The sequence below is a fragment of the Melopsittacus undulatus genome, chromosome 3, assembly GCF_012275295.1.
Source record: "Melopsittacus undulatus isolate bMelUnd1 chromosome 3, bMelUnd1.mat.Z, whole genome shotgun sequence".
Classification (NCBI taxonomy): Eukaryota; Metazoa; Chordata; class Aves; order Psittaciformes; family Psittaculidae; genus Melopsittacus; species Melopsittacus undulatus.
Window position 1 is genome coordinate 12,570,833 of NC_047529.1, and position 20,089 is coordinate 12,590,921.

General features: G+C 40.0%; 1 protein-coding gene across 2 annotated transcripts in view; it reads right to left on the reverse strand.

Moving 5' to 3' along the window:
- Positions 1–3,800: 3,800 nt before the first annotated feature.
- SOS1 (SOS Ras/Rac guanine nucleotide exchange factor 1) overlaps positions 3,801–20,089 on the reverse strand; it is a 52,216-nt gene continuing 35,927 nt past the window's right edge. For both annotated transcript variants that reach the window (XM_005147401.4, XM_031047511.2), the window contains 12 exons: positions 15,568–15,649; positions 15,016–15,138; positions 14,385–14,488; positions 12,503–12,725; positions 11,708–11,827; positions 11,231–11,393; positions 10,784–10,901; positions 8,969–9,141; positions 8,300–8,416; positions 7,880–8,144; positions 6,693–6,811; positions 3,801–5,411 (listed from right to left, as the gene is read on the reverse strand). In XM_005147401.4, coding sequence (XP_005147458.1) covers positions 4,917–5,411; positions 6,693–6,811; positions 7,880–8,144; positions 8,300–8,416; positions 8,969–9,141; positions 10,784–10,901; positions 11,231–11,393; positions 11,708–11,827; positions 12,503–12,725; positions 14,385–14,488; positions 15,016–15,138; positions 15,568–15,649 — 2,102 coding nt within the window. In that variant the 3' untranslated portion in view covers positions 3,801–4,916. The remainder of the gene's footprint in view (positions 5,412–6,692; positions 6,812–7,879; positions 8,145–8,299; positions 8,417–8,968; positions 9,142–10,783; positions 10,902–11,230; positions 11,394–11,707; positions 11,828–12,502; positions 12,726–14,384; positions 14,489–15,015; positions 15,139–15,567; positions 15,650–20,089) is intronic.

Genomic DNA, 20,089 nt, shown 5'->3' on the forward strand with positions numbered 1-20,089 from the left:
AGAGATGAACTCTTCTCCACCCTCTCCCCACTGTGGATTGATGCAGATACTGACAGTCAACCAGTATCCTGGCTCCTGGTCTGTCATACACCTGAAATACTCTTTGCTAACTCTCTTTGGCCTGATACCACCTTACAAGCCCCATCACGTGCAGCACCCTGCTTTGGAGCAATACTTCTAACTAAAACTGAGGCACTAGGGCAGGAAAATCAAAGGTGCCCCGCATTCAAAGTCACAAGCTCTTCTTCCTGTGCAAGTATCATCTTCCTCCCACAAAGGCAAACGCCACCCTCATCGCATCTCGACATGGCAAACCCTCAGTAACACTGTTCTCTGCAGAAGACTATAGCTTTTGTTAAAAATTAAGTATGAAGACAAATACAGCCATCTGCTATGATATCCATGCCACTCCCCAGCAGCAAGAGCACCACTGGCACAGGACTGTGGTGTTAGCTGAAGTTGGGGCACGCTAAGCGCAGTCTCAAGAGGAAATGTGGTTTCATCACCTTATCTTGGCAGGGTTGGGACACTAGTCATAACGAACAGCTTCACCTGAAGAGGTTGTGAACTGTCTCTGTGGGGTCAAGAGCAATGTCTCAGGGGAAATATGTAAGAGGGGCTTGGGACTCCAACAGCAGTGCAAGGGTGACTGAATCTGGTGCCAAGAGCACCCATCATGCTGAATGGCTCTCCTGGCAGTGGGAGCACTATGGGCATGTCCTTGGCTACAGTGGCTAACACCCACTGCAGACGCAGGGCCTACAGCTTTCCCATAGTGTTGACTGATGTGCAACTACCACCTGCTTTTCCCCCTCTGGTGAAGGTGAAGAAGGGTGTGTGAAAAGGGTTATCCCACCTAAACCAGACAAAACCCTTCCTTTCTCCCAACGTTCCAAGGAAGTGACCACGAAAACCTCAGAAATTAAAACGTTTTATGCTGTCACCCACCCCACAGAACTTACTGGACCCAAAATGGTTTACAAAAATCCACTTCTCCTTACAAAGAGGAAAAATGTATCACACAGCCCCTACCCCAACTCAGCTTTCGTAAACTATTCTGGGAAGTTTGTTTTTTGTTGGTTTCTTTTTTAATTTTTTTAATGACAAAAAACAACTTTCATGTCTTTCCCTCTTCCTCACATCCTCACTGAGTAACAAATTCCCTAGGCCTTTCCAGTCAGGACCACTCCATACTGACCAGCCACATCACAAAGACACTTCCTAGGACTTTGCAGCTCTCAGTCACAGTGCAGGGCCAGAACAGAAATATGTAAGAAGAGGCAGATACTTGTAACAAAAGCATCAGCAAAGCCGGTTTGTTCTGCGAAAGAATAGGCCTTAGACAAACCTATTTCTTTGTCCATTGAACCAGAGTTAATATGGAACAGTTTCCACTGTAATGCATTGTCTTTGGTCTCATATATAATGACACTTATTCAATAGAATAAATTTGCTCCTTACACTTGTCAGGCAGATGCCAAAATGGAAAGAGGGCAAAGGGGAAAACCTACCTGCTAACATGTCCTGGGTGAGGAAATCCTTCCAAAGTGGCAGACCCTTGCTTGTAAAATGCTGTGGATTTTAGCTTCTGTTTTAGTGATTTAAGGCATGGTCAGAAATGATGGTTCTTTCTTTCTGATCCTGTATGAGTTCTTCCAGGCCTATACTTACCATTTGAGATGTCCTTGTACCTGCTCAGAATATGCAAATGTAAATAAAATGAATGAATGATGCTTAGCACCACACACAAATACACAACCTCTTGCAGGATCTGATTAAACCCCACTGTTAGTGTATGTGTGTGCTCTGGAATATTTTTCTTCCTGTGCCAAATAAACGTTGCTTTTAAATAACACTATTGTCTCTTTTGCACTGAATCAGCCGTAAGGTTTCCTCCATCCAAAGAAGAAACATGTTTCTCAGATCCCTTTCTGAGGCAACATTACTTACAAAATCCTGTTCCCCTGCACACAAGCATGTCAGAAGACTGTTTCCATACACTTGGTTCCAAGACTCTTACCCAGCCCTCAGCTGATTCACTCCCCAGGCTCCTCACCAAGGTCATGCTGTTGAAGCTCACTGTTGTATTTCTTCGGCTCCTTCCTCCACCTCCTTTACTCCTTCTGCTGCTTCTGTTACAGACACATGAGCTTTCACAAAAAAACCCCATGAGCACATACACCACTGTAACTTCAACTATCCAGCTCTCTAAGGGATCTTAATATCTTCCTGTGTATCACAAGTATCTGTCACATACCAAGTTTTTATTAAAATTTCAGTTCTTACCATCATCACTATCTTACCTTTGCCACATTCTCAGCAGGTTCAAAGCAATGACACCACAAACGGGGACAAGTCAGCTCATAGTGCTCACACCTCCCCATGCCAGGCAGCACCTGCAAGCGTGTTAGCATTCCTCCTACTGCTCCATAGCTCCCTGCAGCCTTGTGTCACTTGAGGACAGCGGTCTCTGTTTTTCCTGTTTGCAGCTGAGTTAACACCATGATCTGTGCACTGTGACTGACCTATTCTGGTGGGCTCCAAAGAACATTTAAGTTATGTTCTTCAATGTGACCATTATCACCAGTTGTATCACACCAGTAAAGCACTTTTATTCTCAACCACAAAGATGTGAAACAGCATTCCCCATTTCACAAAGGGAAATGGAGCCTTGCTGACATGCGTGAAATCTGATTGGCAGGATTCCTGTGAGGCCTCTCCTCCTGGGTGAGCAACCTAACCACTGGATCATTCATTCCTTCTGCCTGGTCTGCCTTGGCTGCAAGCACAGACAAGAGTATACAGAAGACAGTTAAAAAAATCTAAATTTGAGGAGTTTTCCCTGGTAATACACTGATGAGCTAATAACTTGGGTGATGTTGCCAACAGTTTGCCCATCATAGTGTTTATATCCAAAGAACAATAACCTGAGCTATGGCTCCCTGTAGCTTGAGGGTTTTTACAAAGCTCCCATACGACACTCTCCTCTGAAGCCAAAATTTAACGATCTTTGTTCTTTTTGCCAGGACAATGTTTCAAAACTACATTGTTAAAGACATCAAAGAAGGAATACAACTGACATTGTTAAATTTCAACATTCAAAATTGCCATTCTTGTTGAAATCAGAACACCTTCTGAAATTTAATGACCACACTAAAGGATCAAGGGGCACTGCAGAAAGCATTAACAAAGGTGATCTCCATCATTGTTCAACTAACACCATCTCTAGTGATACAGCTTTCCAGGATGCTGAAATGTATTCTTCTCCCAAAGAGGAAATGTGATAGAATTTTACTGTGGCTCATAAGCCATATTAACTGAAGACAAGACACTTTACACTTCACATACATACTGTAGTGGAGATTATAGAGCTTCTTTTCTTCAATAACTGCCATGCATTACTGTCACAGTATTTTCTAGAGTTGAAGAGCAGTACACAGGTTTATGGATAATCCATGTCATGATATTTATACCAGTACATGTTCCATCATGTGTAGTTTGGACACAGAAACCTTCTGTAAAGATTAATATACGTTCAAATTTTTCTAAAAGGTGTCATACAGGAAGTGTGGGAAGCTTTATAATGTATAATAATTGACTCTGGGAGTAACTCAGCTTCTCAAATATTACTGAATTATTACTCTGTAACACATGCCAGAACTCACTTCTCTTTAGTCTGATTACTGAAATACATACACTGAACTAGTAAAAACACGTACCACAACATGTGCTTTTGTCCCTTTCATTGCTTAACTGAAAACCTGATTTGTCCATTTGCCTGTGTAATAATTTAAAGTATGTCAGCCGAACATATCTGTATCTTTATTTCAATTAAATTAAAAACAATCTGCAAGTATATTTATGCAACGTTCACTATATACACATGATTTATGCAACTGCAAGGCAATCCTATGTATGCTGATTAATCTACTGTTAGTAAAACATGACAATAGCTATGGAAGTTGACAACTGAGTGCTCCTTTTCACAAGTGACTGTTTTCATGGCGTGACTGAAAAAGAGCAGCTACTAGCCATGAAATGGATTATCAGTAAACCTTAAAAAGAACGTGACATAACCTAGCAGAGATTAACAGTCTTCTAAATGTAGTAGTATATTTACTTCAGATGATAGTGCTGCTTCTTAAAAGAAAACTTGCTGTCATCTTAATGATGTAAGACTTTCATCTGCTCTATCTAAAGAAAGCAATAATTAGACATTATGCTTCCTGGCAAAAATTTATTTTTGAACTGGCACCATAGTATTTCAGAAAATAATAATAAAGTACCTCTTTGGTGAAGCCTAGGTACCCCCTACTGTTCATTATAACAACTTGTAAACAGGACCGCAATACAGTGCTTTGCCTTAATTCTAGCTCGGTTAGGTACCACAGATCTTCCTCACAGTCCTTCTCATAATTTTAGGAAGGTATTTTAAAGCAGGGAGTAAAGCAAAGGAAGATTAAGAAGGATATAAAGTTCCCTGTTTGAGATTTAAAAAAAGTGCATAATGTTTTAATTCCAAAAACTGTGCCACTGTATGGAACTGATGGATACAAGACTGTTTTCCTTCCTGTACTGGACATTATTGATCATTACACAAACACAGTCTCTGCTCATTGGCCAAAGAAGTCTCTCAAGTCTGTTTTCTGGTACAATCAGTTGTCCAATTACTTTAGAACAATGTCCTGCATACTAAACCAAGAAGTTGTGTACATGTACAAGTTAACCATTTCTTTTTTCCACTAGAATGTCTGGGTTTGCAATTCCATTTCTGTACACTGCATTTCCAATCTATTGGAGAGTTTTTAGTGTTTGGCATACACATCCCAACTCCTTGGCACCACCAGGTTCAGTGCATCCATTGCCAGCAACAGACGTAGCACCAGGAAAACGCAACTCCCAGTGCAAGGGATAGTTCAGGAGGAGTGGGCATTCTCCAGCAATGGTGGTCCGTCTCGATGCATCGATGGGTGTGTGTGCTCCCTTTTGTAAGTTTTTGGAGGAAGCTTTGGGATATGTTGCGAAGTGCTTTGTCGTGGAGGAACAGGTGGTCCAGCAACAGGATGGAGGTCCACATCTTGCGGTATCAAAGGTGGTGATGGAAGATGCCTCCGTGCTACATGTGGAGAAGGTGTCTGAGGGGGAGGGGGAGTAAACGGAGAAGGACTATTTGGGAAAAAGGTGTTACCAAGTTCGCTTTTTCTCCCCAGTGGTGGAGGCTGGAGGTGTAGTGGTGAGCTAGAGAAAACATCTGGAGTTCGCACAGGTTCTCGTGGTGGTAACACAGGAGGGCTTTCAGGGGGGTCAGAGATGCAGGTCCGATCAGGCACTGAGTACCTTGGTGAATACACTTTAGAGGTTGGTTGCCTAGGAGGGATTGCTGGTGGGCTGTCCAGGTGCGCAGAAGTTATCTGAGGTACACAAACAATTCATTCAATACGATTTTAGAATGGTGGTAAAGAACAGGGCCCTGCTGTGAAATGGAAGCAGAGTCTCTGCCCTGTAGATTGCTCTTATCCAGTTAAAGATGTAGCACAGCAAGCAGGTGCAGAATGAAGATGAGTAAGGTTACAAAAGGAATGGCAGTGCCCTAAAAACATATTTCTCAGACTGATGTGGAGAGAAAATACACTGGATGTGCAGGGGGAAAGCTGGGATATATCAACATATGAGTTAGCAGCCAAGGATGGGAGGAATCAAGATGCACAGAGAGGGATAAAGGCAAGGCAAAGAATGGTCAAAGCAACAATTCTGAAGCTAGAAAATGAAGAAAAGGGAGAGGCAGATGATGCTGAACAGGGAGAAAAGCAAAAAACTATGCTCAGAAGATGGAATTTAGTCATAATTACTGAAGGGAACAGCTCCCAGGCTGCAGACCACAGTGAGAGGGTAATTGGTCTCCAACACCCTATCATGTACACGATGTTTTCAGCTGCATTTTGGTAGGAATATGACGTGTTAAACTCTGCTGGGTGACAGCAGTCACCTGTAGTCTGAAAAGAACAACTGACTGGAGCCATATACAAGCCCTCTTCAAAGACATACATGCTCCAAAGTAATTATGAATGGGATTTTCAAATCCACTTAATTGCCACTCAAAGTCACAAACCAGCTCCACCGAAATCAAGAGACATTTAATGCTGTCTGCAACAAAGGCTGGACCAGATCCCAAATGCCAGACAAATGCAAAAGGAAAATGCAGCAATGACTCAAGCAGGCAGGCAGACAAGACAGGTAATCAAGAGGAGAAAGACATGACAGCATCAGGGTTAAATATTCTAATGAGCCTTTTCAGGGACTGTAGTGTGTACATTACTTTCTATCATTACTACTCTTCAGTTCTTTACCCCCAGTCATACACCCCAAAATGATACTCTGGGACAATTATCAGGAAACATCTGCCTGAAGCCTCAAGCTCTCACAGGCAATGTAAGAGCCTGAGCATAGCAACTCAGTAGACAACAAGAGGCATTTCTAACCCTAAATTCAGGTCCTGTCTGTAAGTTTTTATTCATTCTGGGATCAGGACATAGTAAGGCAGAGCTCTGAAGGCTTCAAATCTGAAATACATGACTTCTTACTCTTTCACATACAGATCTTCAAAAATACACGTACTATCTTCAAGAGATACTTTTCTATCATATCATGCCCTCAGCTCCCAGAAAAAAAACCCCTTTTTTCTCCTTACTTACTTTTGATGGGGAGGATTCAGCTGGGGCAGACTCTGGTCGTCTTCGTGGAGGAACTGGAGGAGGGACATGAGCTTCATCTGAATTTTTTGTGAAGTTTATGGATGACACAGAAGCAGATCCTAGTGGGCATAAAATAAATCATTCTGATCATGATGAACTTTTGCTCAACTCAGTATAGTTCTTCTACTGCTGCCAATAAAGGTGTCATAAATAAGGAAGCAATTGCTCATAAAACCCAGCATGAGTCAAGAACATATTAAAGACAGACAACAAAACAACCTTCTAACTTGCAGCTTCCAGACAAACTGTCTGAGTTGCAGTCATCTCTGTGACCACCTATTCCTGCACATTTATAAGTAATCGTTGAGACCAAAAGCACACCACAAAGTTGTTCTTGTATCACAGCAGCACTACAACAAATACCCCAAACCTGCAGTCAATGGGCCAATCCAACAGTGAAGAAATATATTCTTCTGAAGTATTGCAGAAACCTGGCTTGGACACTCAACAGTGTCACTGCTCTAAGCAACTTCTACTTTTAGCAAGTCATTTCACCTCCTTGTGGTAGCCAGCTGAACACAGGACTGACCTTGTAACTCCTTTGAATGCATAGATGAAAGGAGGCTATGCCCACTATTAACAGAAAGCACATCCTAAAATATAAGCTTCCTTGTATATTAGTGAAGAGAGAAGAAACATAGGTTTGGATGGGCACTGATCGATTTAAAGCAGGGAAATACTGATTTTAAGTTCTTCAGGAAAACCATCCGTGTGCACTGAAACCAATTCAGAATGGCAGACAGCAGAATAAGGCACCCACAAAACATTCATGTTTATTCTCATTGTTCACCATCAAACAGATACTCACCACATATATACACAGAAACAAACATCTGTGGGATTTGGTGGAGACATATACAGGCACTAGGGATATATCTGCCTTCTGTTTGACAAGAGTCTCAACAGACATGTAACACTCTCTGTGTAACATGCCCAGTTCTGTTGAGTTTCTCCTCTTACAATAAAAACTTGTTAGAAAAGGAATAAAACACACTAAAAGGTTTTGCTACCACAAGGAGACAAAAGCAACTATTTCTATAGTCACTTTAGAAGACAACATGATTCACCTGTTTAACACCACAAAATCTAATACACACATTCTTGGTAGACCATCTATGAGTACCTACTTGCATGAAAAGGACTTGAAGGATCTGAGTCAAACACACTGCAGGCGTCTGTAGTACTCGAAGTAGCAGAAGCAGGGGGAGGAGTCAAAGGTGTTCGGGGAGAGTTTGGTGCAGATGCTGTTGCTTCAGTCTCGCTCTCTGGGATGCGGCTGTAACTGATTTTCCGTGGCTCCTGTTGCAGGGGTGTAGGATGTCTCATGGTACCAGGCCTTGGATTAGAGGGGCGAACACCTGGGGACTTGAGAGGATAGCTGTATTTTTTGGGCTGAAATGACAAAAAAAGATAGTATTAAACATAATCAAAAGGCCACAAGATCACCTAAGTGTAGCTTCATATTTATGAAGAGATCTAAAAAGACTTCTGCTATCTGTGAAGGACATACATAAGCAGTTTTTGAAATACATAAATTGAATACTAACAAATCGTGGTGGAGGCTTGACATTTCGTGGCTCTATCTCCAGTGACTTGTTGAACAGGTAATCTGTAAATTCCGTCTCTATGCTGTTTCCCATTGGATTCAGGTTTTCAAAAAATCTCTGAAATACAAGGCAGAGAACTTTTCAGCTAAGCTACTTCTTAGTAGGTTATTACTATTTCTTTCGACTGCAGAAATGATACAAACTGTTCCAGAGAAGAGAGAAAATGCTGGAGTCAGAAGCGATGACAGAATTTTAAGTTATTACATCTGTTTATTGCCAGTGCTCTCAGGTAAACCTGGAAATGTAAAGGCAGGGTAGCAAAGGAGGAGTAAGACAACTGGGCTCACTGGACAAATAAACCCAATTGTGTGAAGGACAGTGAGAATCTGCCAGTTTCTGTTCCTGTTTAACATTGATCAGTAAGAAGATTTACCTACATCCCAATAGCTAAGGAAAAGCAAAATAAAACTCCAACAAAACTAACCAAAGTGTAAGCACTGAGCTTTCTGCCCTTTCTTACAGTGAGACCTGAGAGAGATTTTACGACAGGCCTTCACCTTGTCTCTGACTCAGTCTGACATGAATTCAGTCTATGTTTATGGTGTATCAGCTGTCAGAGTCACCAGAGAAGAGGTCAGTGCAAGGACTCTAGGAAATAATGCCACTTACCCTGATATCAAATTCCACTCTTAAACAATACGGCTGGTTCTGGTACTGCTGTATCTCTCCCGTTATTTCAGCTACTTTTCTTCTCTTGCTGAAGTTTATAAGTTCTTTCCCATGTCGCTTTAGAAATTCAGGGTTGCCTTCTTCTGTTTTCAAAATGTTAGTTAAGTAAATCCCTGAAGAGCACAAAGAAGAGTTTCTCAACATACAGTACAAACCAAGGAGGAAAGCACGTGACTGGAACAGAAAGAAATCTTAAAGAATTAATCTTCGGCACACTATTTAGAAAAAAATCTGTTGGATCAATAAGGGCAACAATCTAAATATTTTAAGATGTCTTTTCTACAAAGCTGCCTTTTTTGCATCAAAATCTCAAAGTCTACGTGTTTTTGCATTGCTTAAGGAGCTGACACAACACTACTCGCATTTTGCAAGATAAGAGTACATGTCTTGAGAACTGAACTCAAGTGCTTTCTTTCAATGGTTCCACCTCAACTCAGCTCTACTCCATTAGAGACCCCAGTTAAGCTCCAAAAAGCTATTTTCAGGTTTTATTCTTCTTTTCCAGTCTCCAATCCTGGCTTCATAATTGCATCAAGTAATTTGAAGATTAGAGAGAAAAGAGTGCTCTCAAGTCCACAGACAGAATCATAGGAAAGAACCTTAAAGCTCATCTAGTTCCAACTCCCACTAGACCAGGTTGTTCAAAGCCCTGTCCAACCTGGCCTTGAACGCTACTAGGGATGGAGCATTCACAACTTCCTTGGGCAGCCTGTTCTAGTGCCTCACCACTCTCACAATAAGGAATTTCTTTGTTACATCCAATCTAAATCTCCCCGGTTCAAGTCTGAACCCACTACCCCTTATACTACCTCTACAGTCCCTGATGAAGAGTTCCTCCCTGGCGCCCTTGTAGGCCCCTTAAGGTACTGGAAGGCTGCTATGAGGTCTTCACACAGCCTTCTCTTCTCTGGACTGAAGAGCTCCAATTTTCTTAGCACGTCCTAGCCTAGATAATGTATCTGAAACTGTCATTAAGACTTTTCTAAGCATAACTTGACAGAAATAAATGAAGCTCTTCATGTGTGATCCTGCTAACCTTTACTCATCTCTCAAGCAAGACAGAAGATTTCTTAGTTCACCTTATCTTTCTTTGCAGAGCTCTGAAGTATATCTTTCCCCAATCTGTAAAAGGCGAAAAAGCTATCAAAACTATTTTCTTTCATAGGCCTGAAGCCTAAGCTGGACAAGTGTCATGTTCAGAGCTGGAACTGATCTGCAGTAAACATTCAAGTAGGTTGCTAAAGAATAGAAGTGCCATATACTTCACAGTTTTCCAAATGTCAGATATTCCAAGCAATCTACTTGAAACGACAACTGTTCAGTCTGATGATGAAGAGGAGGCTTCCCAAAGGAGGTTTTTATAGAAATAAGACTTCTTAATAGAAAGACTCTAGTAATAAGAAGCTATGAAAATAAAAACTGAAGCTTTATGTCTTGAAATTCTTGATAGAGAAGGGGGTCCTTTTCTCTCTACTAGTCCATGGAAATAATATTTCTAATGTGACCATCTTCCATTTAAAGCATTTATGGTCACATGACAGTTCAAAGTAAAAATTAGTAAATACGTAAATAAGATATTGCAGATATACAACATATGCAATGTACAGTTGCTTTAATTTTTCTTTCACATAATCAAACCCAACCGCCCTGTTAAAACTGACTTTCTGCTATTGTTCGTGCTCTGATTAGTGCCCTAGCTCAATACTTTCCAAATGTTTATGTATGATACAGCTCATTGAAACCAAATGTACTTACCAAAAAAAGGCACACACGGAGGATTAATGGACCTGAGTTTTGCCAAGTATTTCTTATAATGATCCTCACTCAGCTCATAAGCTTCTTCTAAAATCTTCTTCTGGCGACTTGGAATTTGCTAAGAAGAGAGATGAAACAGGTTGTTTGGAAAGACAGGGTGAAGTGTAGCCCAGTGACAGTACTTAAGAGTAATGCTCTCCCAGTGATATTTAGGTCAGTGACTGTGATGACAGTGCCTGACTATCTCAGGATCTTTCTACCTTTTTCTAAGTGAGGACCGATTTCTTGCTTCTAAAACCAAGGAAAAATACTCTCTATTACACCCCAATTGATTAATCTGTTGGAGGATTTATCTTCCTTGCTCCTTCTCTGAAGGACATGCTTACTGACTAAACAGGCTTTCTGCATTACACTTCCATACCAAAAATGAAAAACATTTTACTGTACCTCAAATGTGTGATCCAACCTATACACTGCTGCAGAGTTCATAGCACTGACAATCTCAAGGACACCATTAAAGTTGTTTAGCTCTTGAAATACTTGCAGGATCTCAATTATGCGGCTCACTACAGTAACTCTTTCCTCCAGGTTTTCTGTTTCTACGATGCATCTAAACACAAAACAACATTTGATCTTGTATTGAAGCAGTGCTAAGTTTTCCAAAATCAAATATTAAGTCATACCGCAAACAAGAACAATTTATCAAATTACTTGACACAATTTGGAAAACGCTTAGAGAATAAACATTTGAAAATATTCTAAGAATAAAAAGCTGAGACTATTTATGGCAAAAGTCTCACAGGGACCAGCTGCAGCATCTGAATATGACTTAAAACTGGGATTACTTCTTAACAGAGTTTTTCACAGTATATACTTCTGAATGGACTTGTAGATGTCCAGAGCAGATTCAGGAAAGTTACTTACTTTTCAAACCACAAAGTGAGGTTAGTTGTATGCCTTATCATTTTGAGAAGATTGGGAGAATTAATTTCTTTATCTTCCTTTGTCCACACACTCCCAACTAGTTCAGATGGCTGCACAGCTCTAGAAAAGTAGATGAATGTATAAAAAGAAATGTAACTAAAAGCCGGAGAGAAGATATTATTTTCCCAAACCTCTTTATTTGCAGTGAATTTTGAATTAATATTTGAAATAAGTTTTTAAGATATGACTTCTCTTGTATAATATTAGGCACCTTACATGACTAATTGACTGGTATTTCTACACTTCCTTTTTAGTGTGTATTTCTTAATTTAGGTGACTATTAACCAGCTCTGTTCATCTAAATAAAGAACAAAGTCTACATTTCATTCACCATCATAAAATGTGAGCTTCCAACACCTGAACAGCCTCTCACAGACAGCTGGTGAGACCTGAACCGATCCATAATCTGCTTCACAAACTAGGATATGAAGAAAACTGATTTAATTAGCGTTTGTAATTCTCAAAGGCTGATCTACTTGGAAAATATAGAGAGAAACCTGCAGCACAATGCAACTGACAATATGCATCAGCCCTATCTACTGCACATTAACTGGGGGGAGGATAAGACAAATACTCGTTTTTAGCAGTTTTTCCTGACAAAATAGCAATCAATATACAGCCCTGGTAAAGTCCCTTGACCTACCGTGGGGATTCACATCAGGGGCCCGAAGAAACAATTTCATTCTGGAGAATATTTTGGTTTGTGTCATGTGTTTTTCAATGGAGGAAAGTTACCTGTAAAAATCTGACTCAAGTAAAGTAAGCTGCCGAGCAATTTCAATTGGATGCAAAGTGAGCAAGTCAAAAGTTTCTGTGTGTCCTGGTTTGCTTATGTGCCATTCAATCGCTGGAGGAGGGCTCTCAAAAGTAATGTTGTGACTTTGCCCAATGGCTTGTGCCTGCTTTTTCCGGTTGATTATCTTTGTGATAGATTCAACCCATTTCTTCATCGCTTTGCCTGGCATACAGAGAGAAATTTGCTATTTAGTTACTCTTAATAACTTTGCACAATTAAAATTACTGTTTAGTTACTCTTAGTAAACTTGCACAGGTCCAGGTCATTTACCCAGACATACGCAAGGCATTTGACACTGTCACACACAACACCCTTGCTTCTACATTGGAGAGGCATGGATTTGACAGATGGGCCACTTGGGGGATAATGAACCGACTGGATGGTCACACTGCAGTCAACAGCTCAATTTCCACATGGAGGTCAGTGATGAGTGGTGCTCCTCAGGGGTACTGGGACCGGTGCTGTTTAACATCTTTGTCAGCAACATGGACAGTGGGATCAAGCACCCTCAGCAAGTTTGCCAACGACATCAAACAGTGTGTTGCAGTAACAAGCTGGAGGGAAGGGATGCCGTACAGAGGGATCTGGACAGGCTGGAGAGATGGGCCAGTGCAAACCTCATGAAGCTCAACAAGGCCAAGTGCAAGGTCCTGAACTTGGGTCAGGGCAATCCCAAGCACAAACACAGGCTGGGGGAGATTGAGAGCAGCCCTGAGGAGGACTTGGGCATGCTGGCTGACAAGAAGCAAAATGTGACTGGGCAGTGGGTGCTCACAGCTCAGAAACCAACCATGTCCTGGACTGCATTACCAGCAGTATGACCAGTAGGTTGAGGGAGGGGATTCTCCCCCTCTGCTCTCCTCTGGTAAGACCCACCCTGCAGTCCTGCATCCAGCTCTGGGGCCCCCCCACAAGGATGTGGAGCTGTTGGAGTGAATCCAGAGGAGGCAATGGAGATGCTCTGAGTGCTGAAGCACATCTGCTATGGAGACAGGCTGAGAGAGCTGGGCTTGTTCAGCCTGAAAAAAGCTCAGGGGAGACTTTATGGGAACTTTGCAGTACCTAAAGGGGGCCTATAAGAAATCTGGAGAGGGACTTTTGACAAGGGCATGTAGAGAAAGGACAAGTGGGAATGGCTTTAAGCTGCCAAATGCCTGTTTAGCTCAACACCATAAGAATTTCCTGCATGAGATGGCGAATTCATTGAAAATTTACCAGCAATCCACATTAAACTAACTGGCTCATTCTCTCCCTCTTTTTTTTTATTTCTAAATAACCATTAAATACTTCTCTAACACAACACTCTCCTACAAAGTGCTCCTGTAGCTCTTTCAGGTTTTTTACAAGGGATCAGGAAAGATCCCGTACAATCCCAAGTGGAAGGTAACCTACAGTTCTAATATGCGCTGTGAAAAACCTGGAAAACCTTTGCTTCAAAGAAACAGTGGTTTCCATCATCAAACTTCTACAAAAATTACGCCTGTATACAGTTTAAGAAGACCATCAAAGCAATTAATCTGTCCTGATCATTACTCAGCTATCAGTATTTTACATGACTTCAGTCCCTTTATAACAAAACCAATATTTATTAGGATGTAAATAACATTCTTTCTTCTGAGCACTATTATTCAAGGATTTTGAATAATAATGTTGTTTGGATTTTTTTTTTAATTAAGGTTTATTTTATGTTCTCTGTGAAGTACTTAATAAGCAGTCAGTTCTATTTATCTGTTCAGTGAAACATAATTCCATTCCATACCTTTGAAAAGGGATGTGTTATGATTCAATGATAAATGCTAGAGCTTAAGAAATGACAAATACCTCTTACTGTTCCAATGAATTCCTCTAAACGCTGCAGAAGATCAGCATCTCTTTCAAAGTCATAGAAGTGGTGTTCTACCCAGTGTCGGCACACATTTAATACTCTGCAAAAGGAAAGGATAAGTAAGCATTCTACAATACAGTGTAGCTTTGTGTCTAGCATTTCAAGGTTTTTAATTGGTAAAGGCTCACAAGAATATCAGAATAAGCAGTTCAAAAGCAGTTATTCTACTTTCTGCATGTCACCAGCAACCAGCTATTAGCATTCTTCTACTTTAAAGTCAGAGTAATGCTATTGTTCATACAAAGAACATTATCTAAAATGTTCTCTATCTGTATATTTATGGCACAAATATATAACCTTGAAGAAATATGGATTTAAAAAAACCCTGGCAAGTACAGGAAACTAATTTGCACATTAATAAGTCTAAAACTCATTACAAGCCTTTTCTAAGGCTTTTCATGCCACGAATTCAAATTCCCACCAGGTTTTCAAGTAGCAAGGTCTAAATTACTTACTGCCCATGCCCACTCTTTACCAAAGTATCTGGCAAGAAAGGTATCCCAAAGAGCCACTGCATTCAAAAGACTTAAAGGAAGTCTGTTTGGCTCACATTGATGCAATACTTACCGTAGCTGCACAGGTTGAATGTACTCTTTCCTAAATCTTTTTAACTCTGCACTAAGAGGTTGGTCTCCATTCTCCATAGCAATACGATCAGCTTCTGTGGGCTCAGGCTCTGGAATTTCAAATCTAGCAGAGAAGATGGGCATAAGACCAAGCTTTTGTTTCACTCATCTTACTCACAGCATGCATGAATAAGATGTCGATTAAAGGTAGCTTGAAATTCAGAACGTTTCAACATGTCAGAATCTTATATTTTGGTAAGCACATAGGAAGATTTGCCAAATTCAATAACAACACAGATTTCAAAGGCAAAACCATGGAATGATGGAAGTTACTGGAGCTACCTGAACAAATCAAAGGGTCCTGGATATAACTTGTGCATTTCATCTGCAGTCCTTGAAATGACAACTTAAAAACCACTTTTTAAAGTGTTTGGACTGAATCAAGAACAAGAAGAAAACAAGAATCTTACAACCTCTACTACTCCAAGTAAAACCATCAACAGTAATACAAAACAGGCAGTTCATACGAACAATACATTTAACAGTGGCATACCGTTCTATCAGCAGACTCAGCAACTCTTGAGGTTTACAGAAGGATCTGTATGTTGTGAGAAAAGTCCGAACAAAGTTGGGATCTAAGACAAAGAATAATTTCATGCTCAGGTCAGCAATTACCTTTTTTTTTATTTCATTTTTATACTTTAAATCAACTTTAACTACCTGTCACATTGGCTTATCAATTTACAGAGAAAATCATAGAATCATAGAATAGTTAGGGTTGGAAAGGACCTTAAGATCATCTAGTTCCAACCCGAACAATTCAGAACCTCTTAAAATAGCAATGAAAATCAGAATTTAAAACCAATTTTTATCCTGTTGAGAACTCAAACCAATTACTTTTTCTTTTCCTTTGATTATTAAAAGACTGGATTCTTTTTCAACAACTTTGAAAATAATAAATGTTTTATTTATGAGCCACCTAGTAAACAACTTTGGTTTTGACAATGATCAGGCCAAGATAACTCAAAAGACACAGCAAGTAACTTTGCACTGGACAAAGTGCAAAGAAATCTCCTTTTCAAGGGGAGAATGTTCTGCCCTAAGCTTGTACAACTGATAATCACGTTTAAAGCAAGCAAGGTACTTTTTTCAGCTGATAGCTCTACTCCGAGGTTATATTTATTTCATTGCAAAAAATCAGCAGATTTCATTTACATTGACTAATTACCTATCAGTTAAAGTATTCAAATGTGTTTGAAACCAAGCAAATATTGATAACAGAAACCCCAAAGTGTCTCCCTTCGTTACAAAAGCAAAACCATTTATTTTCAAGTATGAGGAAATGCAGTGACAGCGTGCTGGCCCTGCAGATGTGACTAGAAACAAAGTTAACCTTGTTATCATTGAATAAAATTAACGACCATGTTACAATGGCTTTGTATATTAAATCCATACACAGATTTTTAAAATAAACTCTAACTGGTAATTTTTCTAACAGAGAGTGGCTGAAGAGGAGCACACAGGACTTGAGGCAGGAGTTCCTACAAGCTGTAATGAAGATGAAAACACCTGCATTATTTGACCTAACACTGTATGAAGCCATTAGACTTGTTGCCTGGAATAGGGGTTCTTAAGAATTTTTTTAAAATCCTCCTTAACTATTTACCAGCATCTTGTCCATTTGCATGAACCTTCTACCTTTCTTAGATCCTACTTAAGCTCTCTTCATGTGGGCAACAGTTTAATGTGTCACACAGATTAACCATGCACTGGGTAACACAACATTTCCTTGCATTTCTGTTGTATGCCAATTCCCATTTCTTAAACAATTGGCTATTCTGTTTTACCATCTCTATGCTCTCCACTAAGCCATTTTTATTTACGATAATGCCTCTCCCACCTCTCCTTGAAACCATACAGTCTAAAATTATTTTCAAAGGTAAAACACAAAAATCCTTTTGCACAAAGAAAATCATCCCTGTCCTCATCATCCTCATCATGAAAAAAACAGGTTTTGCTATCCTAAAAGATAAGTATAGAAGTAAGTGCAGTAACTCATGTTTTCACATCTTGTAATCTGCACACAGCATCCCCCTAAGAAGATTTTGTCTACATGAAAATGAAAGCCTCCACAGCAATTAACATTTTCAGATCACTGCAAGCTCTGAGTCATAGCTATTGTTATTTACAGGTAGGGTCAGTGGTTAAACCCACAATACATATTGAATTTCAAATGAAGCAGATCAGAAAATCAAATCTAAGCCTGTTATCTTACTAACAAAATCTGTAACTCAAAATAGTGTACAATATATGAGCAAGCGTTAAAAAAATACAGACAACACTAGTTAGTCAGGATGTCTGCTCATGTGATAATTCTCTCTTCAATACAGCCAATTTGAAAGCTAAAAAAGAACAATAACTTGTTCTACAAGGATTTATAAATAATCACCCTTGAATTCCTTAAGAAAGGAAACGGACACTATGATGACGCACAAGCACTCTTAACATATCAAAGCTTTAAAAATAGAAGAGCACTGCCCTATACATAAAAAAATTGCCACGACTTTCAAATCTTGGTACCACCTAACCCAGCTGCTCTTAAACAAGGAACAGGCACAGCAGGAAATAAATTATGCAGAAACAATTTAAAACAAGTAAAACACACTAAAATATGCAAGTAGGGTCAGAACCTGAATTTCCAATTGAAGGGCAGTTTCTCTCATGCAAAAATATACAGAAAGCTGCTTTTGCTGAGGAGATTTCTCCCTGCTTTGCTGCTCTCTAGCAGGAGAGTTTGGACAATCTGCCATACCTTGTGGCCAGGTGGCCATCAGGGCTCTCTCCCTGTCCTCACTCTCACTGGATGCCTCCTACCCCCAGCAGCATTGCTTGGTAAAGCAATGCTTTGGTCCCTGTTCCACAGCTAGAGAAATATTTCATCTGGTTTGTGCATTGTCAGGGAGGTGAGGGAACTAAAATAAAAGGTCCAACACTCATATCTACAAATGACATGGACTGTGTAGATCTTCATAGAGTGTCCCTGACCCTGGCAGATGGGCTGGAACTGTATGATCTTTAAGGTCCCTTTGAACCCAAACCATTCTATGACTGACAAAAAAGTTATGACTCTGAACACAGCCCATATGCAACTAACTAAATTGCTCTTCAGCTACTTGCAACAGATTGGTACCACCTCTATGATTATATCTGTAATTATAGTATGTGACTTACAAAGATAAAAACCAAAGAGTCACAGCTACAGTAAATATTGTATTTAGACTGTCAGATTAAGGGCTGCCTAACTAGTCACACATACTTGAGACAAGTCACCCCAGAAAGTAAGGGCTTGCTATTCTGGCATTTGAATATAAAGTCAATAAATTCTTTCAAGATTACAATCACACATACACAATCCTGCATGGAACAAGAAGAGCCTACAGTCTGTAGCTGTTGGCTAAGTATCACCAGAGTACCCATCTTCCCATGTCTCCAAGCAAAACAGAAGTCTTGAACTCAGGTGGTAAGTGTATGAAAGAAGAGCTAAAGGGTTACTATGGAAAGTTGTTGCCCTGCTCACTGCATCTCATAAGGTGCAAAAAAACACTCAGTGATTTCCATAGTAAATGGATCTTTGTTTCCTGCACAACAGAGCACTTTGGCTGAGTCACTATAGTTCTATTTCTTTGTTCTCCTGGAAAAGACACAGAATAGCACAGAAAAGGCACAGAATGGTTAGACCAATTAATTTTTCCTCATAGAAAACCAATAATAAAACAGGAGGTATTGAATGGAAGAAAAAGGTGTTAAGAAATCATATGCTACCTAGCAATTCAGCATCAGGTCCATGCATATTTCACTAAGATATTTAAGGCTACAAAGGCAGGCCAAACGTATCACAAGACAACAATTTTTTCTTCTTGTGAAGATAGCTTATCCCACAGTACCCACATTCTCTGTTTTGTCATACAATAGTTTGGTCCATGTCACATACACCTTCAAGCAACCTTGTACATGTATATTGTTAGGCTTCAAGCAACCTACTTAAAGCTTTATTAAATAAGAACTATTATAAGCAGGCATTTAAATGACTGTGGATGAAGGTGGATCTAATCAATTGATCTGAATGCTTCATTGATGTCCTATGTGCATGTAAAAAAAGCAACAGAGGCGATTATTTCAAGAAGCCACATGCTCCTTAAAAACAGGCCTTTCTATTTTATGAAGCTGGAGAATGTAGTTCGTGGCTCCCAGGACAGAAATGACACATGGAGAGCACTGCTAGCACTGGGAATAATCATAGAATCACAGAATAGTTAGGGTTGGAAAGGACCGTAAGATCATCTACTTCCAACCCCCCTGCCATGGGCAGGGACAACTCACACTAAACCATGCCACCCAAGGCTCTGTCCAACCTGGCCTTGAACACTACCAGCTATGGCACTGAAGTCCCAGCACATATGGAAAGGGTAATTTTCAAGGGTGCGCAAGTTAGTCAAAGCAGAGCAAATATTCACAAGGCCATTAATGAAGTATTTTTGCCAGTTCTCTGCCAAATACAATGCTAGCTCTAAAAACCAAAAAGTATCTGCCCTTCTCTAAGGCTGAATTGTTTTATTTTAGCTTTCCAAAACATAAAACCATGTCACAAATCATGACTGTGGAATACAAAGCCAATAGTTGGAAGTTCATAAAGTTACAAGAAAATGACGACAGGCACAAAACCACTCTGGTAAGAACTGCCAGCACAATATTGCATTTGGGTTTCTAATACATGTCAGGAAAGCTCAACTGAAGGAAATGCGGAGAAGAGCAATAACCATAATAGAGTAAACATGTATTTACAAGCATTTTAAAAATAAACAAAAGTACTATACTACACTAATTATATTCTGCTTATTCGCCACATCTTCCAAACAAATATTCTTGGATTATGCAGCGTATCCAGGACTGAGCTGCAGGAGTACAATTTAGAGTCAAAGGAGTACAGAGTGCAAAGAGTAAAGAAAAAGGGACACAACAGCAAAAGAATCTACAATTGATTATGAGAAACACAAATGCCAAGATGCCTTAAGTTT